Source organism: Tyto alba, unplaced genomic scaffold, assembly GCF_018691265.1.
Source record: "Tyto alba isolate M040663 unplaced genomic scaffold, T.alba_DEE_v4.0 Super-Scaffold_9, whole genome shotgun sequence".
Classification (NCBI taxonomy): Eukaryota; Metazoa; Chordata; class Aves; order Strigiformes; family Tytonidae; genus Tyto; species Tyto alba.
The window spans coordinates 17,732,329-17,759,822 of NW_024881330.1; the positions used below are offsets into that span (position 1 = coordinate 17,732,329).

The 27,494-nt window shown below is 35.7% G+C and overlaps 1 protein-coding gene across 1 annotated transcript in view; it reads left to right on the forward strand.

Annotated features, from left to right (window-relative positions):
• CSMD3 (CUB and Sushi multiple domains 3) overlaps window positions 1–27,494 on the forward strand; it is a 703,442-nt gene that overhangs the window by 101,500 nt on the left and 574,448 nt on the right. Inside the window, exon 3 of the mRNA XM_042785878.1 lies at window positions 10,530–10,642. Coding sequence (XP_042641812.1) covers window positions 10,530–10,642 — 113 coding nt within the window. The remainder of the gene's footprint in view (window positions 1–10,529; window positions 10,643–27,494) is intronic.

The following is a 27,494-nucleotide window of genomic DNA, read 5'->3' on the forward strand; positions in this document are numbered from 1 at the left end:
ATTCATATTAGACCTTTATTTTTATTTAAAACTACCCTCATTTATGAAAAAGGTACATGCTAGATGCAGACCTGTAAGACCTGTAACTATTTACAGATGTGCGTTTTATACATGCATAGCTGTTATCCAATCCTAAATATAGAGACAAATGCTAGCTGCATTTTCTTATCTGTTTTCAGCAAAAGTAACAGAATCTTAGAAAATGCATTTCCTGAAATGATTGTGGTACTCCAAGCATGAAAATAAATTTACCTTTTTGCTAAAATAGTGGATTCTCAGCATGTAATCAAAAAGACCTTGTCATATTGGACTTTTCTTAGTAATGTTTAGTAGAAATATTACATTGTAAGGAAAAGTAATATATTTTGAAATCACTGTCTCTAACAGTGGAACAGTACACATACTCACACAGCAGTTTTTAAAACTGGAAATGTAATTATGTGGTCCCTGCTACAATAATAGTTCTAGTTATTTCTTAATATTTAAAAATATTAGAAAAATATTATCATCTTTTTTTTTTTTAACAATAGTGCAACATTATATGCTTTCATGCATAGCAGAATGACATGCAGTATACAACATTGTCAAGGCATATAGAAAAAAGAGAATAATATTCTAGTTGTGGATTCACTGTTCTCATGGGTAAGCTGCATTTTGCCCCTACATTGATGACTTTTGGAATGCTTATCTATGTTTATTATTAAAAAAAACCCAAAATCTAAAATTGAAGTGTCTGTACTTTTGAATGCTAACTAGTCTGCTTCAGATAGGTGCTGTTTTTCTGTGGTCTTTGTGTGAAAACAAAGTAGAAGCTTGGTTTTCAATTACTGAACAAGTGTAGATCCTGTTTATTTTAATAGGAATATTCGTTCAGAGTTGTTTTGTAGAGGAACTAAAGGTGTGACTCAAAGACCATGGAAATTGGTGGGAAAATGTTGACTGCAACTGTGCCTGTAAGTCTCTCCTTTGAAGTTGACAGAGGCCTGTGAGAAAAGTAAGTGGCTTTTGACTCAGAATACAAGTTTTCTGGAATAAAAGGAAATAAATGAAGTACATGAATTTTTGATTTTTTTTTTTTTAAGCTATTGCAGTCTGTTTCCAGCTGATTTAGTTGATCAATTGATAGGATTTATTCTATTTGTCGGTGTTACTCAATAATGACTTTATATTCTAAGACAGTGAGTTTTTCCTATTAAAAGCATAGATTCTGAAATGTATGCAGATAGCTTTTCTTTCTTCACATGCCCTGCTACTACAACTTTATCTTTGTACCAGAACAGAAATAACATGTGTGGTGATAATATCACAAGTATTTTGCTCATGGATACATTCCAAAGCTCCACAGAATATTTAGTATAAGTTGAAGCTGTTCTGGAAGTTCCTGGCATGGTGATAAGCAAAATATGGCATCTTTCCTTTCCATATTGTGCTATTTTCACACATTAAGGCAAAGTTACAAAAGATAGTTGAGATCCTCTAAAAGCTTGTTGTCACTTATAGAAGCAAACCTGGCTCTCGTATTCCTCTGACTTTGACTGGGTGATCCTTACCTTCACTTCCATTGGCACTCATCAGACATATCAGGCAGATTGAGTGCACCCTCAACAAGTTTGCTGACAACACCAAGCTGTGTGGTGAGGTCAACACGCTGGAGGGAAGGGATACCAACTAAAGGGACCTTGACAGGCTTGAGAGGTGGGTGCATGCAAACAAAAGTTCAACAAGGCCAAGTGCAAGGTCCTGCACATGGGTCAGGACAATCCCATGCACAAATACTGACTGGGCAATGAGTGGACTGAGAGCAGCCCTACAGAGAAGACTTGGGGTTATTAGTGGATGGAAACTGACTATGAGCCAGCAATGTGTGTCACAGCCCAGAAAGTCAACTGTCTCCTGGGCTGCATCGAGAAGTGTGGCCAGAAGGTTGAGTGAAGTGAGTCTCTCACTCTGATCTTCTGAGACCCCACCTGGAATACTGTATTTAGCTCTGGGGCCCCCAACATAAGAAAGACATGGACCTGCTCGAGCAGATCCAGAGGAGGGCCAGAAAGATGATCAGAGGGCTGGAGCAGCTCTTCTATGAAGACAGACTGAAAGACAATCAGGGGGCTGGATCACCTCCCCTATGAAGGCAGGCTGAGAGAGTTCAAGTTGTTCAGCCAGGAGAAGGCTCTGGTGAGATTTTATAGCGGCCTTCCAGTACTTAAAGGGGCCCTATAGGAAAGACAGGGAAGGACTCTTTATCAGGGAGTATGGTGATAGGATGAGGGGTAAAGCTTTTAAACTGAAAGAGTGTAGATTTATATTAGATATGAGGAAGAAATTCTTTACTGTGTGGGTGGTGAGACACTGGAACAAGCTGCCCAGAGAAGTTGTGGATGCCCCATTCCTGAAAGTGTTCAAGACCAGGTTGGACGGGGCTTCGAGCAAGCTGGTTAGTGGCAGGTGTCCCTGCCCATGGCAGCGGGGTTGGAAGTAGATGATGTTTAAGCTCTCTTCCAATCCAAACCATTCTATGATTCCCCTTTGTGGCTATGCTTCCCTTTGCTAACTGAAGAGCCTTGGGTTAATTTTGAATGGATTAGTTCTTCATGGGTAGGTAAATGAACCAAGTCACTGAGGAGTGTGCAAATCACTAGAACTAGTGTGAAGTCAGTGTCAGAGCTGTGGGAAAATTTAAAGGAGCTGGCTCTCTTCCTTTGGTGTTTAGAAAGCTCCAAGATCTGCTAAAATGTACTGTACATCTCCACCCAGCTTTAAAAAGATGAGAATAAACTATGTTGTCATAGTGTTCTAGCTGCTAGAGGCTAAAAATATGTACTTGCTTCATAGTTTTTTAATTCTTGTTACTTTAAGGACCTGGAATGTTTTTGAGTACTCTGAAAGTAATTGTTTTGTTATGTTTTGTTCTGGTCAGTTTTTCTGTGCAAGAAGAGGGCAAATCCTCACCCAGAGATTTTTAAAGACTATTTGTGTGACAGTGAGATATCTGGTTCTTACTTACAATTTGAAGTTTTTCTAGCTATTTTTTATGTATTAAAATAAGTTGGCTGTTATAGGAAGGATAATTATTTATAAAGTCTTTTTCATTTCTGATGCTAAAAAGAAGTGGAGATCTGTATAATAAAAGTTTCACACTGATAATGGACAGTGGCAGTTTTTAGAAACATGCTTTGTAAAGAATATAATGATTGTGCTAGAAACTGATGAGTAATTTATTGTTTAGTTCAAAGCAGATGTTCAATTAAAAATGTTCAGCCTTGACCTATGATCATCATTATAAAATAATAGCTTGCATGAGCAGTTTTGCATTTTGACAAGGAAAAATTATCATTTGACAAAAATAAATTAGTTCATAAATCATATGTTGATTTGTTAATGAATTGTTGAATAAAGTATAAGATATTTTTATTAACATTTTCAGTGAGAGTAAAACGAACCCAGTCAGCCACTTCTGTTCAATCTTGTTTGCTTTGTTTTATAGGCTAATAAGACAAATTCTATTTGCTTATTTTAAGCTGATTGAATAGACACATGTAAAGTGTTAAAGTGTAGGAGTTACTCCTATTCATATTTGAATTTGAATTCTTTTAAAGAAGCATTCACATTCCTTACTTTCTTCCTAATTCAATGAGTAAGTTACTGCTTTCTTGGAAGGAAAACTGGAAGACCAAACATTAGTTGAACTTTATCAGGACACTGCAGATCAAGCTTGCAGTACTCTCAGCTGCATTTCAACACCCTTAATAACTTCTCAACAAGTATATATGCATGCACACATGCACACCCAAAAACTTAAACACTAATTAGAATCAGACCTATTTTTCTATTATTTGGTAGGGAAGCGTTTCCCCTTTCCAATACACTTTTGAGATTTCTAATATGTTTGTTCTGAACTGGTGTGTAAGGAAATAATACTAGAGGTTGTGGTGGGTTGGCCTTGGTTGGCTGACAGGTGCCCACCCAGACATTCCATCACTTCCCTTCAACAACAGCACAGAAAGAAAAGGTAAGATGAAAAAACTCCTGGGTCAAGATAAGGATGGGGAGATCACTTACCAATTATTGTTACAGGCAAAACAGATTAAACTTGGGGAAAATTAATGTAATTAATTGCCAGTTGAAAAGAGAGTTGGATGGTGGGAAGCAAAGACAAAAACTAAAATGCCTTCCCCCCATTCCCACCCTTTGCTTCCCAGTCTCAACTTCGCTCCTTTATTATCTCCTCTACCTTCACCCTCCCTGAGCAGCACAGAGGAGATGGGGAATGTGGACCTGTGGTTGGTTCATAACAGTTCCTCTCTGCTGCTTGTTTCTCCTTACAATTTTCCCTGCTCAGCAAGGGTTGTCTGTGGGCTGCTTCAGTGTGGGTCCTCTCCATAGGCTGCAATTACTCCAGGGAATATCCATCTGCTCTTGTGTGGGGTCCTCCATGGGCTACAGTGTGGATATGCACTCTAGCATGGTTGTCCATGGGCTTCAGGGGAATCTCTGCTACGTTGCCTGGCATACCACCTTGCTGTCCTTCTCTGATCTTCCTCACTGTAGTAGAATTTCTGACAGAGAATGGCCACGATATTTTGTTGCAAGGTTTGGACAATCCAGGCCTGAGATCAGACTGCTAACAACAGCTGTGTTATGAGGATGACCTTGAAGGGCTGTGTTGTGAGGAACTGTATCTGTTAATGAGGAATTTTCTCAGCTCTGTATCTGGCTAAGCTAAGCACAAGTATGCAGCGAACTGCAAGATGCTTGCCTATCACAGTTTCCCTTTGGGTACGTGATAAATTGCTTACGCCCAATAATCAAGGGGTATGGGGTGCGTGAACAGCGGGTGCTTGCTGTGCAAAGTATATAACCAAGCAATTCGGGCAATAAAGGGAGACGACATGTAGCCGCGTTGGTGTGATTGTCGTTACTCGGGCCACTCTCCGTATTGGGACCCTCTTCACCTCACAACTCTATTTTTCACACTTTTTTTCTTCACTGCTTGTGCAGCATTTTGCCCCTTGAAAAATATGTTTCCACAGAGGCACCAATGGTTTCACTAATAGGGTCAGCTGTGTTCTGCAGAGGGTCTGTTGTGGAGCTGGCTGGAACCGGCTGTGTCCAGCACATGTCAGCCCCTGACCCATTCTCACAGAGTGTCCCCCATTACCAAAACCTTGACACCTGCACCCAATGCACACATGAAATACACACATTACAGAGCCTCAGTTTAAATAACTACCTAGAAATTGATTGATTTTTTGAATTGTGAGATTTCCATAGCCCTCCTAAAACTCCAGCAATTCTTTCCGTGATGATATACTACTAAACTCTGAATTTACTTATTAGTTACATGTCCAATCCCTTTCTGAATCCTTCTAAACTCTTGGATTAATAAAAGAACTAGTTCAACAAGGTAATTGAACTTCCTCTTATCAGTTTTAATTTGCCACTTTTAAATTTCATAGAATTCATTCTATTATTATGAATTAATAGTTTTTTCTTTAAATTAAAATAGTTATTTTTCTAATAAAATAGAACACTAGCAAAAAGAACATGATGCTTTATTATTTCAGTACTATAGGAAAATAGATATTGGGTCAATGGAATAATTTTGAAGTGGGAAGAATTAAAAAGGAATCTATTAGAGTTTTAATTATTCTGGACTATTTTACTTTCTAATATAATGCTGGAAAAATATTTAGAACATATCTGTAAAAATACAGCAATGCAAAATTTAAGTCATTATTTCTCCCTCCAAAATTCATGAGTAGTTACTTGATATCTATCATGAGAGATTGTTCAGTCCAAAACTTCAGAATTCTTTTGGAGCATATATGTTCCTCTCTTGGATTAGCTACTATTGATCCTTTTCATTCTAGCCTTTTCAGTTCTTGGAACTTCTTTGGACATGGTCTGTTGTGCTCAAACATCAGAAAAGCATGGATGCATAGGCGAGTTCATAGAGTATGGATGTGAGAAAAGACCACGGCATTAAAGAGTTAAAGGGAAAGTAGATTTGCTCTGACAGTTAATAGAACAGTCAGAAATATATAACCATGGAGATATTGTTGATGTTATCCATCAGATTAGATATAGGACTCTCAGCTCTTCAGAAATTTAAATTCATATGTACAATGTAAATAATAGTTTTTTATTATCAGAAATGTTCTGCTCTGCTCATTTTAAAATATCCTCTTTGCTTTTTTAGTATGAAACTTCAACTGTTATCATTCTTCTAACTAAGCTAAAAATAAAAATTTTAAAAATAAACCATCAGAAACTTCACACCAAATGTATATTGGAAACTAAGGAAAGTAGGATGTCTTTGTGCAAATGTAGAAATACTCTTGTAAGATTTGTACAAAAAAACAATAGTAGTATGTACTTTAAAAGTTTATAGCTGTTTTATGTGGGAATCAGTTTATTTTTACTGGAGTGGTGGTAAAGAATAAAATTCACTCATTTGTTCTAGAAGTTCTACAGTGAAATTCATCTTTAACCATCAGACAGTTTTGTAGGTTGGCATGTTATATATTGTGTTTCTGCACTTTAGAACCCTCTACATTTCTTTAGTATTGTCCTCTGAGGTTTGTTTTGTTACCCCTCCCCTCAATTAGAGTCTCTGGGGAGACCTTATTGTGGCCTTTCAGTACTTAAAGGGGTTTATAAGAAAGATGGGGACATTCTTTTTAGCAGGGTCTGTAGCAATAGGACAAGGGGTAATTGTTTTAAAACTAAAGGAGGGTGTTTTTACAATGAGGGTGGTGAAACACTGGAATAGGTTGCCCAGAGATGTTATAGGTGCACCATCCCTGGAAACATTCAAGGTCAGGCTGGATGGGGCTTTGAGCAACGTGATCTAGCTGACGATGTCCCAGCCCATTGCAGGGGAGTTGAACTAGATAACTTTTGCAAGTCCCTTACAAGGCAAACCTTTCTATGCTTTTATGATTTTATTTAAATTAAGGACTGTGAGAAAGAACTGTGACTCTACAGAGATTAAGGCTTTTAAAACAAGTCTAAATCCTAGTCTCTTGTTCCTGTTCCTTCACTGGAAGAACAACACTTTCTAACTTCAGTGTCTGTTGTGCGGATAAACATGTTAGAATTGCAAGACCCTCTCTCCTGTGGTATTTGTGATCACTTAAGTATGTTACTTAAATCAGATAAAAGAGGCTATTATCACATAGAATATTTTGAAACTGACACAGTGTCTCATGGACAATTAAGGATTGGATCGGATTGCCCAGAAAGGCTGGGCCATCTCTACCCTTGTGGATTTTCAAGACTTAATTGTCAACCTGTCAACTGGGCAACTTGGTCAGACCTCAGACCTGACACTGCTTTAAGCAAGAGGCTGGAATAGGGACCTCTTAAGGCTCCTTCCAATCTGATTTATCTTGTTATTTCACTTTGTAGAATTAGTATTTTGGGATATCTGGGCTATCTTTTAATAGTAACTTTCACATGTATTTTTCATATTTTCAATAGGACAAGTTTTCTGTTTACTTATTTGGGAAGATAAATGTAATATTGGTAAACTGCATGGGAAAGCCAAAACAAGAGTGAAAAAAAATATTCAAATTATTGGCTTGGTTTTATGTTAGGCCAGCTTACTTTCAAGTGATGATACTTACCAATGAATCAATGTATTTATTGGTTTATGAATAAGCTAATGAGAAAATTGCACTGATATTGACATTTCAAAGAATTATACATAAGCCCATTTGGGAGAGATAAGCACTTTATTAATTCGCTTTATTGCTACAACTAAAATATATTCTCATAATAAAAAAAAAATATGCATCTTCTAAATCCTAAATGTTCTGTAACAAATTTTCCATCTTTGCATAGTCATATAAATTTTTAAGCTACTCTTGATTTAATGACATTCATGAAGATATTAATGACAAAATAAAGAATAGGTTTCTGGATGTACACAATGATGACTTGCTGCATGTATATAGATCTGTATATACACCTCTTTAAGTGTCATTGATACTTCTTTTTCATGTTTTTCAATTTTCTGGTCATTATGCTTTGCGCAACATTATCTTACCATTTGACTTTCATACCTGTCATGATTGTAACCAATAGCATACATTGGCTACTGCAATGTCTTTAACAACGGTTTCAGTAAGGGCATAGGGTAATGAATGAATATTACCGGTGCCCTGGTTGGGGCTGGACTAGAGTTCCTGTTGGTTTGGCAGCGGGAGGAGTGCTGCAGCACACTGAGACCCCAGGGGCTCCCCAAGTCCCAGTGCCCTCACCTGTGTGCGGGGGCGGGGGGGGCACAGCTGGAGTGCTGGGCCCAGATTGGCCAATAGTCCATGTCATGTGACATTGTGCTCACTATATAAAGGCAGGAGAGGGCTGGGAGGGGCTGCCACTTTTTGGAGTGTTGCTGAGGTGCCTTTGTGTTTGGGATTGCTGGCTGTGAGCAGGTGGGTGTTGGTCAGTGGGTGGTGAGCAGCTGTACTGTACATTACCTGTTGATACTGCTGTCAGTGTATTATTTTGTTATTGAACTGTTTTTATCTCAACCCACGAGTCTCCCTTTGCCCTTCTGATTCCCTCCCCATTCCCAAGTAGGGGGAGGGTGGGTGGCATTTAGCTGCTGACCAGACTCAAATGACAACAACCGGGAAATAAAGAGATGTGTTATTTTGGAATTTTTTGCCAAAGATTGCTTAAGAAAAAACAACAATATAAAACCTGTTAGAGTATCTGTTAAGAACACCAAGTAAATAGTCATCAGAGAACAATATAAAACTTTCTATGCTTCCCACAGCAAATTAGCCTCATGGTAAATTACTAGTATGCTATAGAACTCATCTAAAGGTATCTAAACATTAAAAATAGATAAATCATTAAAATGAATGCTAATATTGCAATTAAAATATTTTTTCAGGAAATAATTTCCTGGACTTTCAAATTCTGGGCTTTTCATCTCTCTCTGTCCTTTCTTCTGGTGAGACTAGAAATACTGATTATGGCAGGATATAATTTATCAATTAATTTCAGAACAATACTGAGAGTGAATTTTAGTACAAATAGCAGAAAATGTATTAAAGCAATATTAAACACCATTGGTGTTTGCAGTACTTATATATTTTTAATTTTGCTTTATATATCTTTCATTACAGTAAAAAATATGAGAGTTTACATATTTTTTTTAAATATCCACAAGACTAACTTATGAATTGGATGTTCTGGATCTGATAAAGATGTACTGTAAAATCAATTGTCTCTGTGAATCTTATTTGATACATAGCTGTTTTACAGTGGGTGTTTAACAAAGTAATGAAGTTTTAGAGGTTGTTTGTGTGCACACTAAATTTTATATTTCACATATAACAGTGATGCAAAACATGATCATGAATGTATGAATAAAAAAAAAAGAAATGGTGAATTTAGTCTGAGAAGAGGTAAATCTTGAGCAACCTCGACTAATTCTCATGTTAAGCCTACTTTGAGCAGGAGATTGGACTATCTGACTTAAATTTTTCTATAATTCTAATTTTTAAGTAAAAAGTAAAAATAGGGCTCAGCTAAAAGCACATGAAAACAATCTAATGTTAATAATAAATAGTTAATAAATGATGGCTAGCTGGGCTCTAAAATTATGTTTAGATTTCACTAATTAGTGTACACAGCTGAATTATCCAACTTGTTCTTTATGTATTTTTGACAGGTAAATACTATGGGTTTTGTTGGTCTGGTATGAACTCTGAAGGGGTTTTTCTGCTACATTAGAAAAAGTGTTATAATATATACATCAAATGAATAGATTGTGTAGAGCTGCACATCAATAGAGCATATCAGCAGTGTTAGGAGAACATAAAAAATGTCCTTTCATCTGTGACTCAAACCATACTGGTTTTAGTAAAACAAAACAAAACTAACCAATCAACAGAAAAAAACCCCAAACCCTAGCAACCCAGTAATTCCATGCAAAAGAGCTTTGTTTGTGTATGTATGATTTCACAGTGGTGCTCTTTGGCTTTACTGTTGGAGTTGAAAGCAGAAGTATCTTCTCTGCAGCTAAAGCACATAGTTTAAATAATCTTAAATTCCCTCATTAAAATGAGTCATGGTCCCCTTTCTTTCATCATACTAACGCAGAAAATTCATCCACTACAAATTTCACAGAAGTCTGTGTAAAATATATAATATCGTAGATGTTTGAACATAACCTTAAATAGTGTAAATTGACTGGTGATTTGTGGGGTTTTTTTCATCAACTGATAACCTGGACCATTTTTAAAGTGCAGTTTCTACATCCCACTATCATCTTTACTAAGTAGTTTTCCAAAACTGATGTACCTTACCTCGATCTGTGTCCATGAAAGCTGCTAGAACTTTATATTGATTCCTTAAACTATCATATTAAAAGAATTTTATCAAATAATATAAACTATATACTTTTAAGTCAGTTGCCCTTTCCATGATCAAATATTGTTTGGAACAGCAACTTGTCACACACAGTTTTGTTTTTCAGAGAATTAACCATGAGTTATGCTTTTTTTTTTTAGGTTAACAGGATTTCATCTTCCTCCACCTGTGACAAGTACAAAATCTGTATTTTCACTGCGCTTGACAAGTGACTTTGCAGTTAGTGCTCATGGGTTTAAAGTTTACTATGAAGGTAAGACGTTCTTAACAAAAGATTCTGGATTTTTTTGTCTGATCTCTACACATAACAAAACAAATGTCCCACAAAAAAAAATATACAAATACACAATTGCAACCTTATCCAAGTTACAAGGTCAGTCATTTAGATGCATAGATTCAAATCTGAAACCAAATTATTTAAAATTCTACCATCTATAGCCCCATCGAGACACAAATGGTTTATGACCTTTAATAATGTCACATTCTTTAAATTCTGAAAAACTTAATCATAATCTTTCTAACATATACATATTCAAATTAATACCAAGACATCACTAGTTACTCTTGAATTTCACTAGATATTTGAATGTATATCTGCAACTTTTATGGATGGATTCCTTCTCATACTTTTGCATAGGAGAAATGCTGACTCAGTTCTCTGAATTGACATAAAGCTGCTTCCCTATTGCAGTTTTTGCAATTGTCTACAGTTTTCACACAGCCACTGAAATAAATTGAGTGGGCACATGTATTCCTGAAGTCCAGAATTTTGTAGTATTGTATATATGTACCAGGAAGGATCTTGTTTATGATCAAACTCACTTTAGTCATGTTTGAAGAGTTGGAATATACCATCCATCCTTTTTTTTAAATCAATTTTTTGGCACTGGGACTGTGAACTCTAGCATGTGTTTATAGGATATAACATAAACTGTTATTTTTCTCTTTTTTTTTATCTTTTCTTTTTTTAAATTGATACAGAGACACTTGATCTTTCTGCTTTCATTAAGTGTTTCTGTCAGCAAGCCAGGAGCTATAATAAAGTGCCTGGAGAAGCTCTGAGGCAATTGAACTCTGCTCAGTCCCTGCAACAGAAACTAATCTCAGAGAAAGTAACTAGCCGAGTAACACTGATAGCTAGGAAAATATCCAAAAACTGGTAATGGAGTAAAGAGCTACCATAGAATGCAACCCAGAATAACTCTGTAGTAAAATCTACTCAGTCATTGACATAGTTTATCTTCATGTATGATGCAGTAGAATGCTACTTCATATAGAAATTCTCTCCTATATGTAATGTTTTGAAATGAAAAACGTAAAAGTTTTCAGGCCTTTCTTGTCCCTTGAGTTATTATAGAAAATATATGAGGAAATTGCACAGATACTTTTTTCTGGTTTTCACATAAGCAAGAGGTAATTTACAAAATAGAAATTCAATCTATGTGCAACTGGTTTTGGCTGGATTGCAGCTACTTTATAGTCTGTTAATTCAAGCTAAGTGTAACAATGGTTTTTGGCTAGATTATAGCTACTCTGTAGTCTGTTAACATTTTTTCAAATGCTAGTAACTTTATTCAGCAGCTGTGTTATTACAAAAATGTTGTATAGCAATTCCCATGTATTTTCAGTGATGCAAAATATAGTATATAGTTCTCATACTAATTAGAAAAATATGTAACATATGTAAAATATATATTAGGAAAATAAGTATCATTGATTTGGTGCCATAAATTGTGAATTTAAGATTCACTATATATGGTATCAGCTGCTGTTTGCCAAAAGTTTTTGCACTACTGATGCTGAGAGATAGTGTACTACGCATTTCAGTTATGAAAGAATGATTAAACCTGAAATGGAAGATTAGCTACAGAGTTCAGTTTGCACATATGACTGACTCCTCATATAGTTCCTTTCTAGGCTAAAATAACATGCTGATTAATATAACTCAAGCTGCTAAATCACTGACAAGTGTGGGGAAATTTTACCTTCAACCACAGAAATCAACATTTTAGATCAAAATTAAACTTCTTACCTTGAATTTGATACTCATCTTTTTTTAATTTGAGGCTTTATTTTGTGAATTCAGGAATATTGAAAGAAGGTAGGCCCAGAGTTTTAGTTCACTGGAGTCTCCCTTCCCAGGGCCAGGTCTACTTTTTTAAGAACTGCATTGTCAGCTTCATTCAGTGAGAAAATTTTTCTTTCAATTCCTGTTTTTCTGACTTCCTATGAAGCTACCAGCTAGCAAAGAGATGAAAACTTGTTATGTTACATTCATTTCATGCATCATTCCTTGACACGAGAGAATAAATGTATTTAAATGATAATCACATCAGGACAATCTCGGTTTGTGTTCTTCTACTCTTTGTAAATGTGTATAACCCTGTAATCAACATTTTCAGATATCATTCTACCTAGTATCCAATTTTCAAAAATTTTGATTGCCCAGTAGCTCCTTTTTAGCTCCTTGATGAAACATCTGCATACTTACTAATCCTAAGTATCAGTCCACATGCTTAAGTGCTTCATTATAGATTTGTAATTTGAAACCTAAGATAGAAATGATTAGCAGCTTATCATTGCAATAAAGAAAAATGATAGAGATAGCATGATATGTCAGGATGAGACATATATCTGAAAGGATCAGATCCAGGTGTGATTTGAATAAGAAGGAACATACCTTTCATAATCTGTGATCATTTGAAATACTTTCCTTTGAAATGTTTGGAAATAGAGGTTATAGACAGTTGTATGGGATGCATATAATTTTCACTAGCTTAAAAAAAAAAAAAAGGCAAAACACCAAAAACCCCCAATGAACAAAGCCCGCAAACATCTCTTTCTTTGACATCCCATCCTCCTTGACAAATTTGCAGTAGAGCTGAAAGTTGACAAGAAACTCCAGAGTACCTGACATAATCTGTGGGAACTATGAATTTACTGTGGACTTAATCATAACATAGAGGAACATATTCATTTTCTGGTGTCTTGAGAATAAAAATGTGTAGGAAAAGATATGAAATTATATCATCAACAGAACTACAATTCTGGGTCATCATATGTAAGCCCCTGTAACTGCATCCAGTCAAACTATCAACTGGACAGACACAATAGACCACAGAAATGCCCACTCTGTCCTCCTGCCATCAATACCATAAGCCTCTGTCTGTATCCTTCATCCCTCCATCTTTCTCCCTTTCTCTCCTCCTTTCTCTCCTTTTCACCTAATTTCTTCCCTCAATGTCAAGTCGCATATTTGGGCTAGCTTTGGTACCACTATGCACATGCTTCTCTATGTTCTGTTTCTCAATTATTTGGTTAAGAACACATCTGAGAAATAAGAGATATACCTATATAGCATAATAACCCTGGAGAAAAAGGATTTCATCAAAGAAAACTGAAACAGATTACTTGAAAGAAAAGACTTCACTTACAGTGGCAACAGAAAATGGTGAGATACACTGAAAATCAAGGAGGAATTTTAAGAAAAAAACTTGAGCTACGTTATTACCAGCAGCAATTTATCATTTCATCACTGTCTAGCGACACAGCTTTGCTGGCTGAAGTGAGGAATGGGGGAGTTACAAGTCTGTTGATTCTGTGCCTGTTTTTTTTTTTCTGGAGAGGTTTCTGTCATCTTTTTTTTTTTTTTGGTAGCTTTCAGGGTCTGTGTAACATGTATGGGTATTAATGTATGGAAGAGAAATTATATACTTAATCCCTTATTTGATAATTTAGGTGAAGTTACAGTGTCCTTTCTATTTTATTTCTGATAAGATTATTTTGGTTTCAGAATAGAAGAATTTAATGTACTTTTCCATTTCCTGTTGTCCTGAGATACATAAGCAGCTTATTCATTGAGAGCACAGGAGGGGAAATACAGCTGCTAAGAGAGAAAGCAACATAGCAACTTGGCCCATACAGCAAGGGTCTTCAGTGAAACTAGTCCTGCTCCGAACAGTGCTTCCTTTTGTTCTTACTGGGTTATTTTACAACTATTAAACAGGTAGCTGACACAGTTGAAATCATTGACTTCATTAACAAATTTACTGCTAGAATTTATGGCTATCTTTATTCAAGGTAAATGTGATAGACGTTTTTGTTCTTTCCTATTGATCATAGGGAGAAAAAAAGAACTTATTATATAGATTATTCTTATAGTGAAAACTCTGGCTGTCCTGGAGATGGATTGCAGTTATTTATAGTTGTGTTCTGAAATATAATTTTATCTGGTTTGTTCTGCCACACATCTTTTTAAAGCTGAATTATAAAACTGAATTATTAGACACTGTATAAATAATGAAATATTCTTCATGTTTGTACTGGAGTGGTGCTATAGGAATTCAGCAATTCTGCTGAAATGCTTTTGAGAGGGGTTTGAGAGCAATGTTAAAAATTTTAAGACTGATCTCATTTTTATGGATAATAGGAGCAGGGGACAGGAAAGAAGGGAGCAGATGGTGTTTATTAACAGAATAGGATTTCCATCTAGTGACTTCTAGGGACCTATCATGCATTTATTTCATCATTATTAAGAAAAATTGGTAAATGATATACAGGATTATTGAAGCATGTAGATCAGAAATACTAGTAGGACTTAAATGTGCTATGATGTGGATGCTAAAAATAATTTTGGCAGTTGGTATAGAGCTAGAGAATGTGAATAGGGTAATCTAATTTTAGCTCTCATGTATATCAGAATTCAGATGGTGGCTGCACATAATCTAAATCTTGGATTTAGGTAAGGTTCATGAAGTACTAGCTGTACTAAGCTAATAATACCACTGCAAACTTCATATAAAAATTTAAAGGAGTACTAATGAGCTATTGTTTAATGATGGAGTGGTCTCTATAAAAGGTCCACTCAAAGTGTTTGCCATGTTGGAGTTTTAAAGGCCACAGACCTAAACCTGTAAAGTTTTCACCAGGCTTACTACCTGACAGACACTACAGTCTTGTTTGGTTTGTTTTTTTTTTTTGTTTGTTTGTTTGTGTTTTTTTCTGTTGTTGTTCAGATTTTGCTTATAGCTATTTTGAGTATGGCTGCTTTCTGTCATAAGATTTCATCAGCAAGCCCTTAATAAAAATTAGTTTGCCTACTTTTTCTGAAAGAAAAGTCCACAAAGAAAATAAAAGAATAAATAAAATAGAGAATGCTTAAATCATCTAATCAGATGTATTCATCATGGAGTCTCCTGTTTTGAAAATGAAACATACTAAATCTAACAAAGAAACATCCTAAAGATAAGAAGGCAATTTAAATTCTAAATTTCTACTTTCATTCAAACTGTTGGATAACGAGTAAAAAAAAAAAATTACTGGAGTTTCTTTCTTCTGCCTGAATGTATGAGTATCTGCCACATTTTCTAGGAAGTCACATAAAATTATCTAGCATATCCTTCTGGTATTGGAATGCCAACTGTGGACAGAAAACATCCCAACAATGCCTGTTCATAGACTTGTATCTAATATCCACAGCATGTGATGTAGAAATAAAATGGCTGCATATTCAGGGGAATAGAAAATATGAAAGGTGCTTATGAGGCTTTAACTTTATTGTACCTTTCTTCAAGATAGTCATTAATGTGGTAGGTAATTCTGAACTCCCTTGGTATGGGGAAAACAAAGGGAAAGTTAGGATTTGCAATATTTTAAAATTAATTTAGTAAATAAAGGGGAGATATGAAATGATAAGCAAAGTTTAGAAAAAGAATATATAAATATATAAGCTATAAAATATGGTGCTTAGGTAATGTTGCAAAATGATTTTTTATATTGATGTGTTTGCAGTGTAACTCCACTAAGAGAAGTAAAGTTGCACAAATTTTATTTTGTGATTAACAGTAGCAGAATATTATCCTGCTTTTGATCATATTATTGATACTTCAACATCAGTACAGCCAAGAAAAAGCAAAACAATAAGTCCACCCTATTAAAAGTTTCAAAATACCTCATATATTTTATCTGGTAAAACTATAAATTGATGTTATTTCCCATGTATCATACAGATATGTATAGCCACATGACATCTTCCTAGCCATGTTTTTTTAAAAATATAAGTAACATTTCCAAAATACACTCAGTTAATACTTAATATTGTGACTAAATAAAATGGGTATTGGTTGGGAAAATACTTTTTTTATTCCAGTCAATCCAGTGTAGCTTGTGTGTCACAATATACCATTGCCTCTGGAATATCATGCTAATCCTCATGCCTGAAGTACTTGTAATGCTGTAGCACAGAAGGGATTCACTCTTTATGAAATTTATACCACGTTGCCTTGGTGCTTATTAATTTTAAATATTTTACCTGTATGTTGTATTATTCCCATCATTACTGCATAGATCCAGAGAGAGTAAAGAAAAATAGGCATGTGGATTTAATCTGGATAATTTTTATTGCATTTCTCACCATTTTCTTGATATTGCAATCAATAATTTGGATTTGGCTGAAGAATAACTTCTAGAAAAATTCAGCTCTTGAAGGCATCAAGCTTTAAGAAAACTATCACTTCCTTTGAATCCATTGATTGCTCTGCCTCACTTAGAAGTAAGACTAACTCTGATTTTTACACTTCTAGACACTGGCTCTTGTTCTGCTTTTATCTGCTAAATTACAGAGCCTTTAGTATTAGCATCTGTTAGTTTTTATGCTAGGTTCTTAAGTACTGCAATAAAATCACACACTTCAGAGTATTCTTTCTCTTTAATATGGGCTTTTAAAGTCTTAACATAAAGTATTTTGTTCCAAATCATCAATTATTTTGTGCTATTCTTCTGCATTTTCATCATTTTGTGAGTGTTGTAATGTCTGTATGAAAAACGTATCTGGTCAGTACGTTCATCTGGCTGAGCCCTGCACCTGATCACCACAATCTGTCCTATCAATTTATTAAATCCTTTTATAACTCTCAGTGTGGTCTCACTCCCTATCCTCTGTGTGTGTGAGAGCTTCAAGGGATGAGTGCCAGCTACTGGAGTCAGACTGGGGGTGTAGGTGCCCCTGGCCTGTGGTATCAGCTACTGGAGCAAGTGGGATCTCAGTGCCAGCTACTGGAGTGGGTGGGGGGTCTCAGCTTCCGCTCATTGGGTGGCAACAGTGTATGTCCCAAAAAAGAGCTATTGGGAGGAACTGGTGTGAATGAAGCAAGTGAGAGGCTCATCACCAGTGGCTGAAGCCAGTTGTATGACTGGTGTTGGGGGAGCACAGTGGGGAAACTGTCTGTATCTTCTCCAAAGTGGGTGTGCATGTGTCATTCACTGGCATGCTTCCAGTTGGACTTGGCAGCGGGTAGAGGGTCCTGCATCTGGGATGAGGTATCAGATGGGTGGAGAGTCCATGCTGTACAACTTGTGTGAGCACTGCGTGTTTGCTAATCAGCATCAACCTGGACCAACCAATGAGTAGGAGACCCATGGGATCTGTGAATGTATGTGTGCTTGTGGACCCAGATAGTCCCATGTGCATGACTGCATGAGTGATCTCCTGTGTCTACCAGCCAGAGAGGGGACTTGGTTGCCAGTGCCTGTGTTTTATGTCATGTATGTAGGCACTGTTGTGGCTCTCTGTACCAGTCATGCCGGTGTCTTGTGTGTCTCTTGTGTTTTTATCTGGGATACGTGTTCAGCTGTGCAACTGGTTAAACCTGCAAATGGGAAAGCAGCAATGAGGTCAGACACCCCCATTTCTCAAGGTACCCCAGCCTGGGCTCCTATGGCTGGGCAAGAAAATATTCCGGGCCCAGAGCTACTGGAAGCAGTGGCCACTTATAACATCCCTTCACATCCTTAAATGTCATTTGGGTTCATCAGACATAACTTGCCCTTGATAAGTGTATGTTGACTATTTACAGTTACCTTTATCCTTCAGGTGTTTGAAAATGGATTGCAAAAGTGTGCTTTTCAGGCACTGAGGGAAGGGTTATTAGTTTATAGTGCCTGTGATGGTCCCTCTTGCTTTCATTAGAACAGGTCTATCACCAGTCTGTCTAGTCATGAGGGACTACCAATGATTGCTATATTTTTTTCATGGATTACAGTCAGCAGCTTTTCAGTCATGGTGGGACAGGTCTTTCAGTACACTTGGGTGGATCTATGAATGTGACTATATTCAACTTTTCTATATAATCCCTCACTCACTACACACCCAGAACTGACTGTCTTTCTCCTTCCCAAATGTACTAATATATGAAGAGGTTTATTCTTGTGAAGAATGATACACAAAAGGCATCAAATTCTTTGCCCTTGTCCATGTTGTCCATTGTTGTCTTCTCCACTCACCGGTGTATCTGCGTTTTTCCCTGCCCTTCTTTTTGCTACTAGCATACTTGTAGAATCCCTTTTTATAACCTGTAACACCCCTCACTAGTGTTAGCGCCTCTTGGACTTTGACCTTCTTCATTTTGTCTCTAAGTACTGAAGCAAAGCTTTCATAGTGCTTTCTTGTTGTCTATCCTTTTTTTCCTTTTTTTTTTTTTTTTTTTTGTCTGTACTTTGCATTTTAGTTCATTAAGAAACCCCCTTGTTAGCTTCAATAGTCATTTGCCAAAATTCACTTCCCCTTAAAATAGATGATTGTCTTTTAAAAAGATCAGCTGTCTCCCTGGCCGCGCCGCCCTTCCTCCTCATAATTGCTTCCCAGGAGATTCTGCCTAACAATTCCCTAAATAAATCCAAATGTGATGTCTTAAATTCTAGCATCCCAATTTTACTACTTACTTACCAGCCTTCCTTCTAATTCTGGGTTCAATTTTATTCTCTTCTACTTTAGTTAGTTCCCTGTCTCCTGACAAGACTATTTTTAAAAGCCTTCCTTATGAGGTAAGCAAGTGGTTATTTGGTCTGCTGGTGATTATGTTCTTCTTTCCCTTGACCAGGTGGTGTCATATCTTTCCAGCATTCCTACTTCATCTTCAGATGAGGTACCATGATTAAGTAGGCCAAACCCTTGAAGACAACTGTGCAGCTAGACATTGGTCTGCTGAATACACTTGCTCATAGCCAGAGCTTTTCTCCTAACCAGAAGGATTGAGAGAGGGATACCAGCACCATCTGGGATAATATCCCCCTCACTCTTACCCTCAGAATACCATACCAACCTTTGATCTGCTTAAGGTTTCCCTTGGCCATGGTATTACCACTCACATGGGTGAATAGCAAGAAGTAGCAGTTGTGAAGCTGAACAAACAATAATTGTTCTGTAAAATTATGGGTATGAGCTCCAGGAAAGAAGCACACTGTCCAAGGCTACAGGTCTGGCTTGCAGGCCAAAGGCTGTGCCATGCAGGAGGAAGTATCTAACCACTGGTACCTCTCAGAGGCTCAGTCTGGATAGTTGAATCACTTTATTAATAGTATGTAAAAGTAGAGTTAAAGATTGTTCTTGATGCCAACAATCTACCATCCTGTTTTAGAGAAAATATGTGATAATTCATCTAGATAGACTTCTCTTCCTTGTTTGTTCAGTTGCAAAATAACATACCATTTTTAGGAAAAAAAAAGCTCATGCACACATGCTTGATTATAAGCTTCGTGTTTTATTCTACCATAATTACCATTTGGACTTTAGTTGTTGTCCTTGGAGTGCTAAATTTTCTTTGATAAATCTTAAAAAAATAATAAATAAATAAAGTTGATTGATTAGAGAGCCATAGACCCATCCATAATTTTGTTCCAGGCAAAATGAATGGAAATATATTCATTTGTTTTAACATCTGCAAAAAAATTAATTATCTGAAAGTTAAAAACCAATGACTAACCTATCATTTCCTCTGCTTTAAGAAATATTTAATTATTGGAAGAAAAAATGTACCTCCCTTATTCTGGAAAAAAAAAACAACACTATTTCAATGTTCTGTTTAATTTGTTGCTTTCAAAATAATGTTGTTAAATAAGCTATATTTGTCAACCTATGGTACTGTAATTTATCATTTGGATACATACCTCAGACAGTGATTAATTTGAGATCTTAATTATATGTCAGCTTTACTTTAGATTTTTTCTAATATTTTCACTGTCATTTTTCATGAAAAAAAAAAAGAAAATGTACACTGCAAGTTTTGAAAGAAATATCCCAAAGGATTCTGAGGTTTTCTTTGTGAGTTTATATTCTTCAGCTACTGGACTGTCATATTATTAAGACAAGTATAATACCCTGACAAAAGCAAATCTTAAGGCAATCTAATTCAAGATTCACATTTTGATCCCATGTCTAGACAAGTAGTGATAGCTGTAATCCAGTATAGTTGAAACAGTATTCTTTAGGAAACAATATACTGGTCATTAAAGTATCAAATTAACTGCAGTTTCATGTTTATAAGTAGTTGCTTCCTTCATGCTTTTCCCGAGTTAGAGCTCAATGAAATTTTGAAGCCATAATACACAACAGTAAACTCTGAAATATCCATAAAATTCATAAAAATGGAGCTACTGATAGGTGACACATCTCTAGAACTACATGGCTGAATCCTTCAAGTGTGTGGTGTTTGATAGACTTTTGGCTTTGATTTGTGTTAGCTATGATAGAACTTTTGTATCAATAATATCAAAATACACAGATCTGCAAGAACAGGTTCAGTATGCTCAACATTCAGTCTTAAAAACTCTCCAAAAGTTGATAGGAATCTCTACAGGCGGAGAGGTTTATTCATGATGAGAACACGTATCTCAGTAATACAGAACTGTAACGTAAGAATAGGCTCATTTTGTCATCTTAACAGATTTTCAAAGTTTGCTATTTTTTCATGTGAGTTAAATTTATAGTTCATATTTGGACACTTACATCCATAATAAGATATTCCTACAATTGAGCATTCAGTAGCTCTCGCTAAGCTCAACAGAAATTATGTGACATGTAAAATGTTTGGGAATAGGTAAACACTTTGTAGGTTTGTAAATTAAGAATCCAGTTATGTCAGTCCCTGACATTATTCAGAACAATACCATTATAACCATTTAGCCATGATTATAATCACAATTTTATTTTAACAGGAAGAGTGTGGACAGTACATGAGAGCTTATTTAGCGCTGGAATTCTCTGCTTTTTAAAATAAATTAAATTTGCTAGAAGTTTATTTTGGAAGATATTTGCTTTTATGATCAGTTCTTAGCAAATGATTGTTCATTAACCAATGAGGTCATACAAGCAAACTTCAGTGTGCATTTAGACAGCTTTGATAATGGGTGGATAATAATGCCGTGAACTAGACGGTTAGTCAAATGCCTTACAATGTGAAGAAAAAAAAAAAAAAGTTAAAATAAACGAAAGCACTTGCATTTACAAGTAAATATTAGTCTTCTGGCTGGAGAAGTCATTCTTCTTCGGTAGTTCTGCTTTTCTGTTGATGAATCTGTACCTGAACAACATAAAGAAAATGAAAAGCCATTCCTTTGTTAGACGGTTGGCAGCAGGCCACTAAAATCCCATGGACCATAAATTCAAGCTACAGCTAAAAATTAATTAGCTAAGCTGCTTATCTAAGATCCACACTATAGATGTAAGTGGAAAAGTCATCCCAAAATATTGACACAATTTAAAAACTTATTTTTTTAAAATCAGCTCTACATTAGAAATGCTTTAAACTCTAAAGCTAACATATTTCTTTTAAACAAAGAGATTTGTCTTAAGGAAAATTCATAATGAATTTTTGATAATTTTTTTATCTAAAACCCTAGAAGTTTACACACTTTAGAACCATCAGTTCATTATACTTAGAGCATATTTTAAAAGAATTTTCTGAAAATAATGGCAATGGAATCATTAAAAAAATCATCAAAATATCAGCTTGAGTTTTCATGAGGAATTGTTATACCTTCTTTGCTTTTGGTTTTCATCCTACATTCTGTAGTTTCCCTGATATAAAACAGCATCTGAAATGACTATAGAGAAAGTGAACAGACCTGATATAAAAAAGCATTCCTACTGTTTCCGTATGAAGTATAGACTAGGAGACTTCCTTACATATTTATTGTATCACTAAAGAAGAAATTAAGGCATTAGGATCACAAATATATATATATTATTTTACTTTAAATTTAGCATTTATGTTGCTTTTCTCTTACTGTTCTGTCAGTGTACCTCAAAGGAGTAAGTGTTCTTAGTTCTTCTAGAACCAGATATCACTGCCACTTGTAGCATTCAGTTCCAAGTCTCTCTAAAGTGATAATCAACACTGATACTCTTAGGGGCAGTTGTAGAGCTGATTTTGTGATGAAGATAGTCATCATCTGGGAGATGATTTGAAACCATAGGGTAAGAAAATGCTACTAAACTATGGCTTCTCAACATGAGCATCTTTGTCCAGGTCTGAATTGGTGATGTAAAAATGAAAGCTTGTGCTGTACAGTTATTCCTCTCAGCACTGTCTCTCTAGTTTACTAGCTATTAGTAAGTAGACAGATGACAATAATAAGATGCTTATAGACAAGTAGTGTTGTAAAATAACAACATGCCATGTCATCTTTAATTACAGTGTAGCACTGCTCAACTCTGTACTTGTCACAAGAGCTCTTACTACAAGCAAGAAGAACATGTTATTCTGGGCATATGAAGCATCTTCATATGGAAAAAATTTCTACTTTCATCCACAGTTCTGCTACTGTCACTTCTAAAATACATTTCAACTTCACATATTTTGAGATGTAATGAAATATAAACTCCATATACCTCAAACTTCCTCAAGGTTCTGCAGTCACTTGAAAGGGTTTTTTGCTAAAGCCTTCTTTATCAATTAAATATATTAATTTATGTAATATTCATAGAATACTTTTTAAGGTACATTCTAAATTAATATTTAATAAACTCAGGAAAAGTTGCTCAAAAAGGAGTTAATTGGACAAAAGAAATCAAAAGAAGAAATTCTTGGAAGAGTATAATAGAAAAGGAGAGAGAAGATAAACGTTGATAAAACAGATTTGGTTATAACTGCAAAATGGTACAAAGACTTATAGCACAGGAGTTTCTCACATTGGTGTTGGTGGACAACATATTTCAGTTTTGATCAATGGACCAAGACAAATAAGCACAATAAGAGCATACTTATGTTATGACAATAGGAGATTGTAAGTCTTACAGTTGTAAATTTTCTCACCTCTTGTCTTTGTTTCTATTGCATAACGCCCGCTAGCAGATTTGATGAGTACACAAAAATGACTCTTGCTGCTCAGAAGAAAATGCTTCACAATATCTTGGATTCCTAAAATTGGTTTGGGTTGCAAATGCTCCAAGAAACAAATCTGTCATGTTTGGTTTTGGGTCTTTCATTAAAGCATTATACAGTGTGCCTGTTATATTCACTTGAATCCAGTTTGATCACTATGCAGACTTAAAATAAGATATTAAAAAAAAATAATAAAATCCCAAAGATTAAATATGGATTACAGATTGGGAATAGTTACTAAAGAGAAACTTAATTTAAGAAATTGCAATCTTAACATACACATAGCACTATTTTTTTTTCTGGGCTGCCTCAGTTTTCTCTGAGATTTAGGTCTCCTTTTTCTAACCTCTCCCCATGAATCCCTTTGATTCTAAAGCTGAATTTCCCATATGAGGTATTTCAGACTATACTTTCACTGCTCCCTACAAGGAATGGAGTTCTTTTCTCTTCTTCTGTCCCTATATTTTAAAGCTCCATTCAACTTAATTTATTTGATAGAGAGCATGTTGTGAATTTATGATGATCATGGTATGCATTAGTCTTCATCTCACTACTATCTGTGGCATAAATGCAAATGGAAGAAAAAGGATACTGCTCTACTTCCTGGGATTCATTTCCTTTCTTAGGAGACTTTTTTTTAAATTTTCATTTTAATTTCTATTGCATTATTTCCTTAGCTCATTCATTTAATCCAAGTACACTGCCTTGTAGGTAACATTTTTAAAGACTGCTACATCAGTTTATAAATCCTATCACATGTGAAGGATTAGTGGTCGGGTTTCACTTCACAAGACTTCCAATACATGTTACAGTGCTGATGTCGATATCTTTGTTGTGGTTTAAACCCCAGCCAGCAACTAAGGACAATGCAGTCACTTGGTCGCTCCTCTACCCAGAGTGGGATGGAGAGGAGAACTGAAAAAAAAAGTAAAAGTTGTGGGTTGAGATAAGAACAGTTTAATAATTAAAATAAAGTAAAATAAGAGCAATAATAGTAATGAAAAGGAATATAGCAAAAAGAGAGAGAGAAATAAAACCCAATAAAAGGTAAGTGATGAACAATGCAATTGCTCATCACCTGCTGACTGATGACCAGACAGTCCTCAAGTAGTGATCCACCCCTCCCGGCCAACTCCTCCCAGTTTATATGCCAAGCATGATGTTCTATGGATGGAACATACCTTTGGCTAGTTCATATCAGTTGTCCTGGTCATGCCCCCTCCAATCTTCTTGAGCATCGTCTCACTGTCAGAACATGAGAAACTGAAAAATCCTTAATTTAGACTAAGATCTACATAACAACAACTAAAACACCAGTGTGTTATCAATGTTACTCTCACACTAAATTCAAAACACAGCACTGTACCAGCTATTAGGAAGAAATTTAATACTATCCCAGCTGAAACCAGGACAATCCTGTATTGTCATTACAGACTTCCTGTATAGTAGAGAGCCACCCCGTTTCTTTTCTCACTACTAGCTATAAAGTAGGCATAAATGACTATTCTATGTAGGTGTATAGATAAGACATACATAGACACAAGTGTAATGAACTGGTTTGTTTTTCTCTTCTTTGACAAAATATATGACATACTAATACAGAGATTACAATATTAACATTTTTCACCCTGTCCCTCAGAAATTTTCATCAGTTTAAAGGCCCCTACCATCATATATGTTCAGGTGATATGGTAGAAAACATTAGTTGTGACATTATTGCTGTTCCTGCCTTCAGGTCACATCTGTAGTCTTACAAACAGATGAACATTACATTGACTCCACAGGGCTTTCAGCTGGTGGGATAGCTGAAAGGCCACAGCATTATTTCAACTGTATTCAACTTTTTCTCATCAGAGCACTAGGATGAGTCAGACTCTTCTATACTGCTACTCACTACTAATTTATCTGACCATTTCACATGTTATTTGCTTGTGGATTTTTCTTGTGGTTTTAGCCTGTTTGCAACAAAGGCAAGATTAGATTTTAGTATATTTCTGATTTTTTCCACTTGTTTGGAAGTCTGAAGCTAGGAAATTTGTTATTCACATAATTTGCTCGGGTTTTGAATTAATGGTATGGCCTACAAATTTGGCCTCAGTATGTGTGTCTCCATTCCTGATCAAAATTAGGATTTCACTACAGTTCATCTGATCCATTGCCTCATTTTCATCTTTGAACGTAATTAAATTAATTTAAACTTATATAAATTAGCTTTGTTCATAGATCTTTTGCAAGCAGGAAAAAAATCAAAATTCATTAAGTTGGTGATTAATTTCTCCCTATATTATTTAAGAAGTGCAAAGCCAAAATGACTTTCTAGTTTATTTTTTGTAATGGCTATTGCTAATTGTGCTCACCCAATTTTAAGAATAAAAATTTAAGATTAAGATTTGTATCATCTACCAGTTTTAATCTGTGCAAGTGTAGCACAGAACATAAACACTACTTTGCATTTCCCGCAAAAATTACACAGAATTCTAAGTATGTTCATCAATTGATTTTACTCCCAAATAAAATAATGCAGAAGGAATTGGTCTAATTCCTTATTTTCCCCAGAAACAAGGAAATTTAACACAGGAGAAATGTTATATTTAGGAGAAATCTAAATTAACTAATTACAGGCAGCAGACTGGACATCTCAAACTCACTTATTTTTTATTCTGCAGCAACAATTCAGTCTGTTTGTTTGGTATTCTGTGGTGCTACATCCAGATGTTCAAACAGTAGGTTTGTTAAAGGGCAATACCATTAGAGTTCTGAAACAAATCAAAGACTTTATTTCAAGGCATGAACTACAGACCCTTCTAGTCTTTCCATTAAATATCGTAAGATACATCTAGTGTTGATTTTCACATTGTAGAAAAGGTCATCTTCAGGGAAAAATAATCCAATAGCTTTTCTATGATTCCAGTCAGATTCCTTTGAATGTTTTTCTTGCTTTAAACCCTCGTATATATGCTATGCTGTCTTTTAAAAGAAAATGAATGTATTGGGAACTCTTGTTGACATTTCATGTTATTCCTTTGGGCCTAAACCCATCTTTTCTGTTAGTATATTGTCTTGGGAAAACACCAAACTTTAACAAAATAGAATATTTTGTTCTTGTAGTAGAATAAAGGTAAAGGTCTCAACTACTGTTTACATGAGTCAACTGAGTGTCCTGGAAGCAATGGTAGCTAGTAGCTATCAATATCTACCAAAAGCATAGTCAGCAAACCAAGGGAAGCAATTATTTCCCTTTCCTCAACTCTTAATTCTGGAATAAAGAATCCAATATTGGATCCTCAGTACATGAAAGATGCTGATAAATTGCAGCAAGTTCAGGGAAGGGACACCATGGAGCAGTTGCCCTGCAAGGAGAGGCTAAGGGAGATGGGCTTCTTCAGCCTGGAGAAGATATGGCTGGGGACAGGGAGTTGTCAAAGAATTCTTCAAATACCTGTAAGGATCCTAGTGAGAAGGGTTTCCACTGAGGTGAATGGCAAGACATACATCCTAACAAAAACAAAGACATTACCTCGATTGGTTGTGGAATCTCCTCTCTGAGGTCTGATCTCCTAGTTCACCCTTCTTTGATCAGGAGGTTGGACTACATATCTCCTGAGGTCCCTCCAACCTGAATAATTTTATGATTCTATACTAAGTGACCCATAGGAAGTAACAAAAATAATAATTTTTATTTCCTTGTTTAATGTGAAAATTGAATGTGCATTCCCGAAGGATTTATTTCCCTGTAAACACAGACAGATTTTGGAGTTGGCTCGAAATACATCCAATTAAATGTAATTTTTTCATCAGAGAGCAAAAAGGGCTGGAGGACAAGGAACAAGAAATTGAGAGTCACTCCAGACAGACTGTGTCCTGTTCAATGGGGCACAGTCTCACAGGGGATGAATATGGGGGGCAGAGCCTGGAGCTGGTAGCAGGGTTCATCAATAGCCATGACAA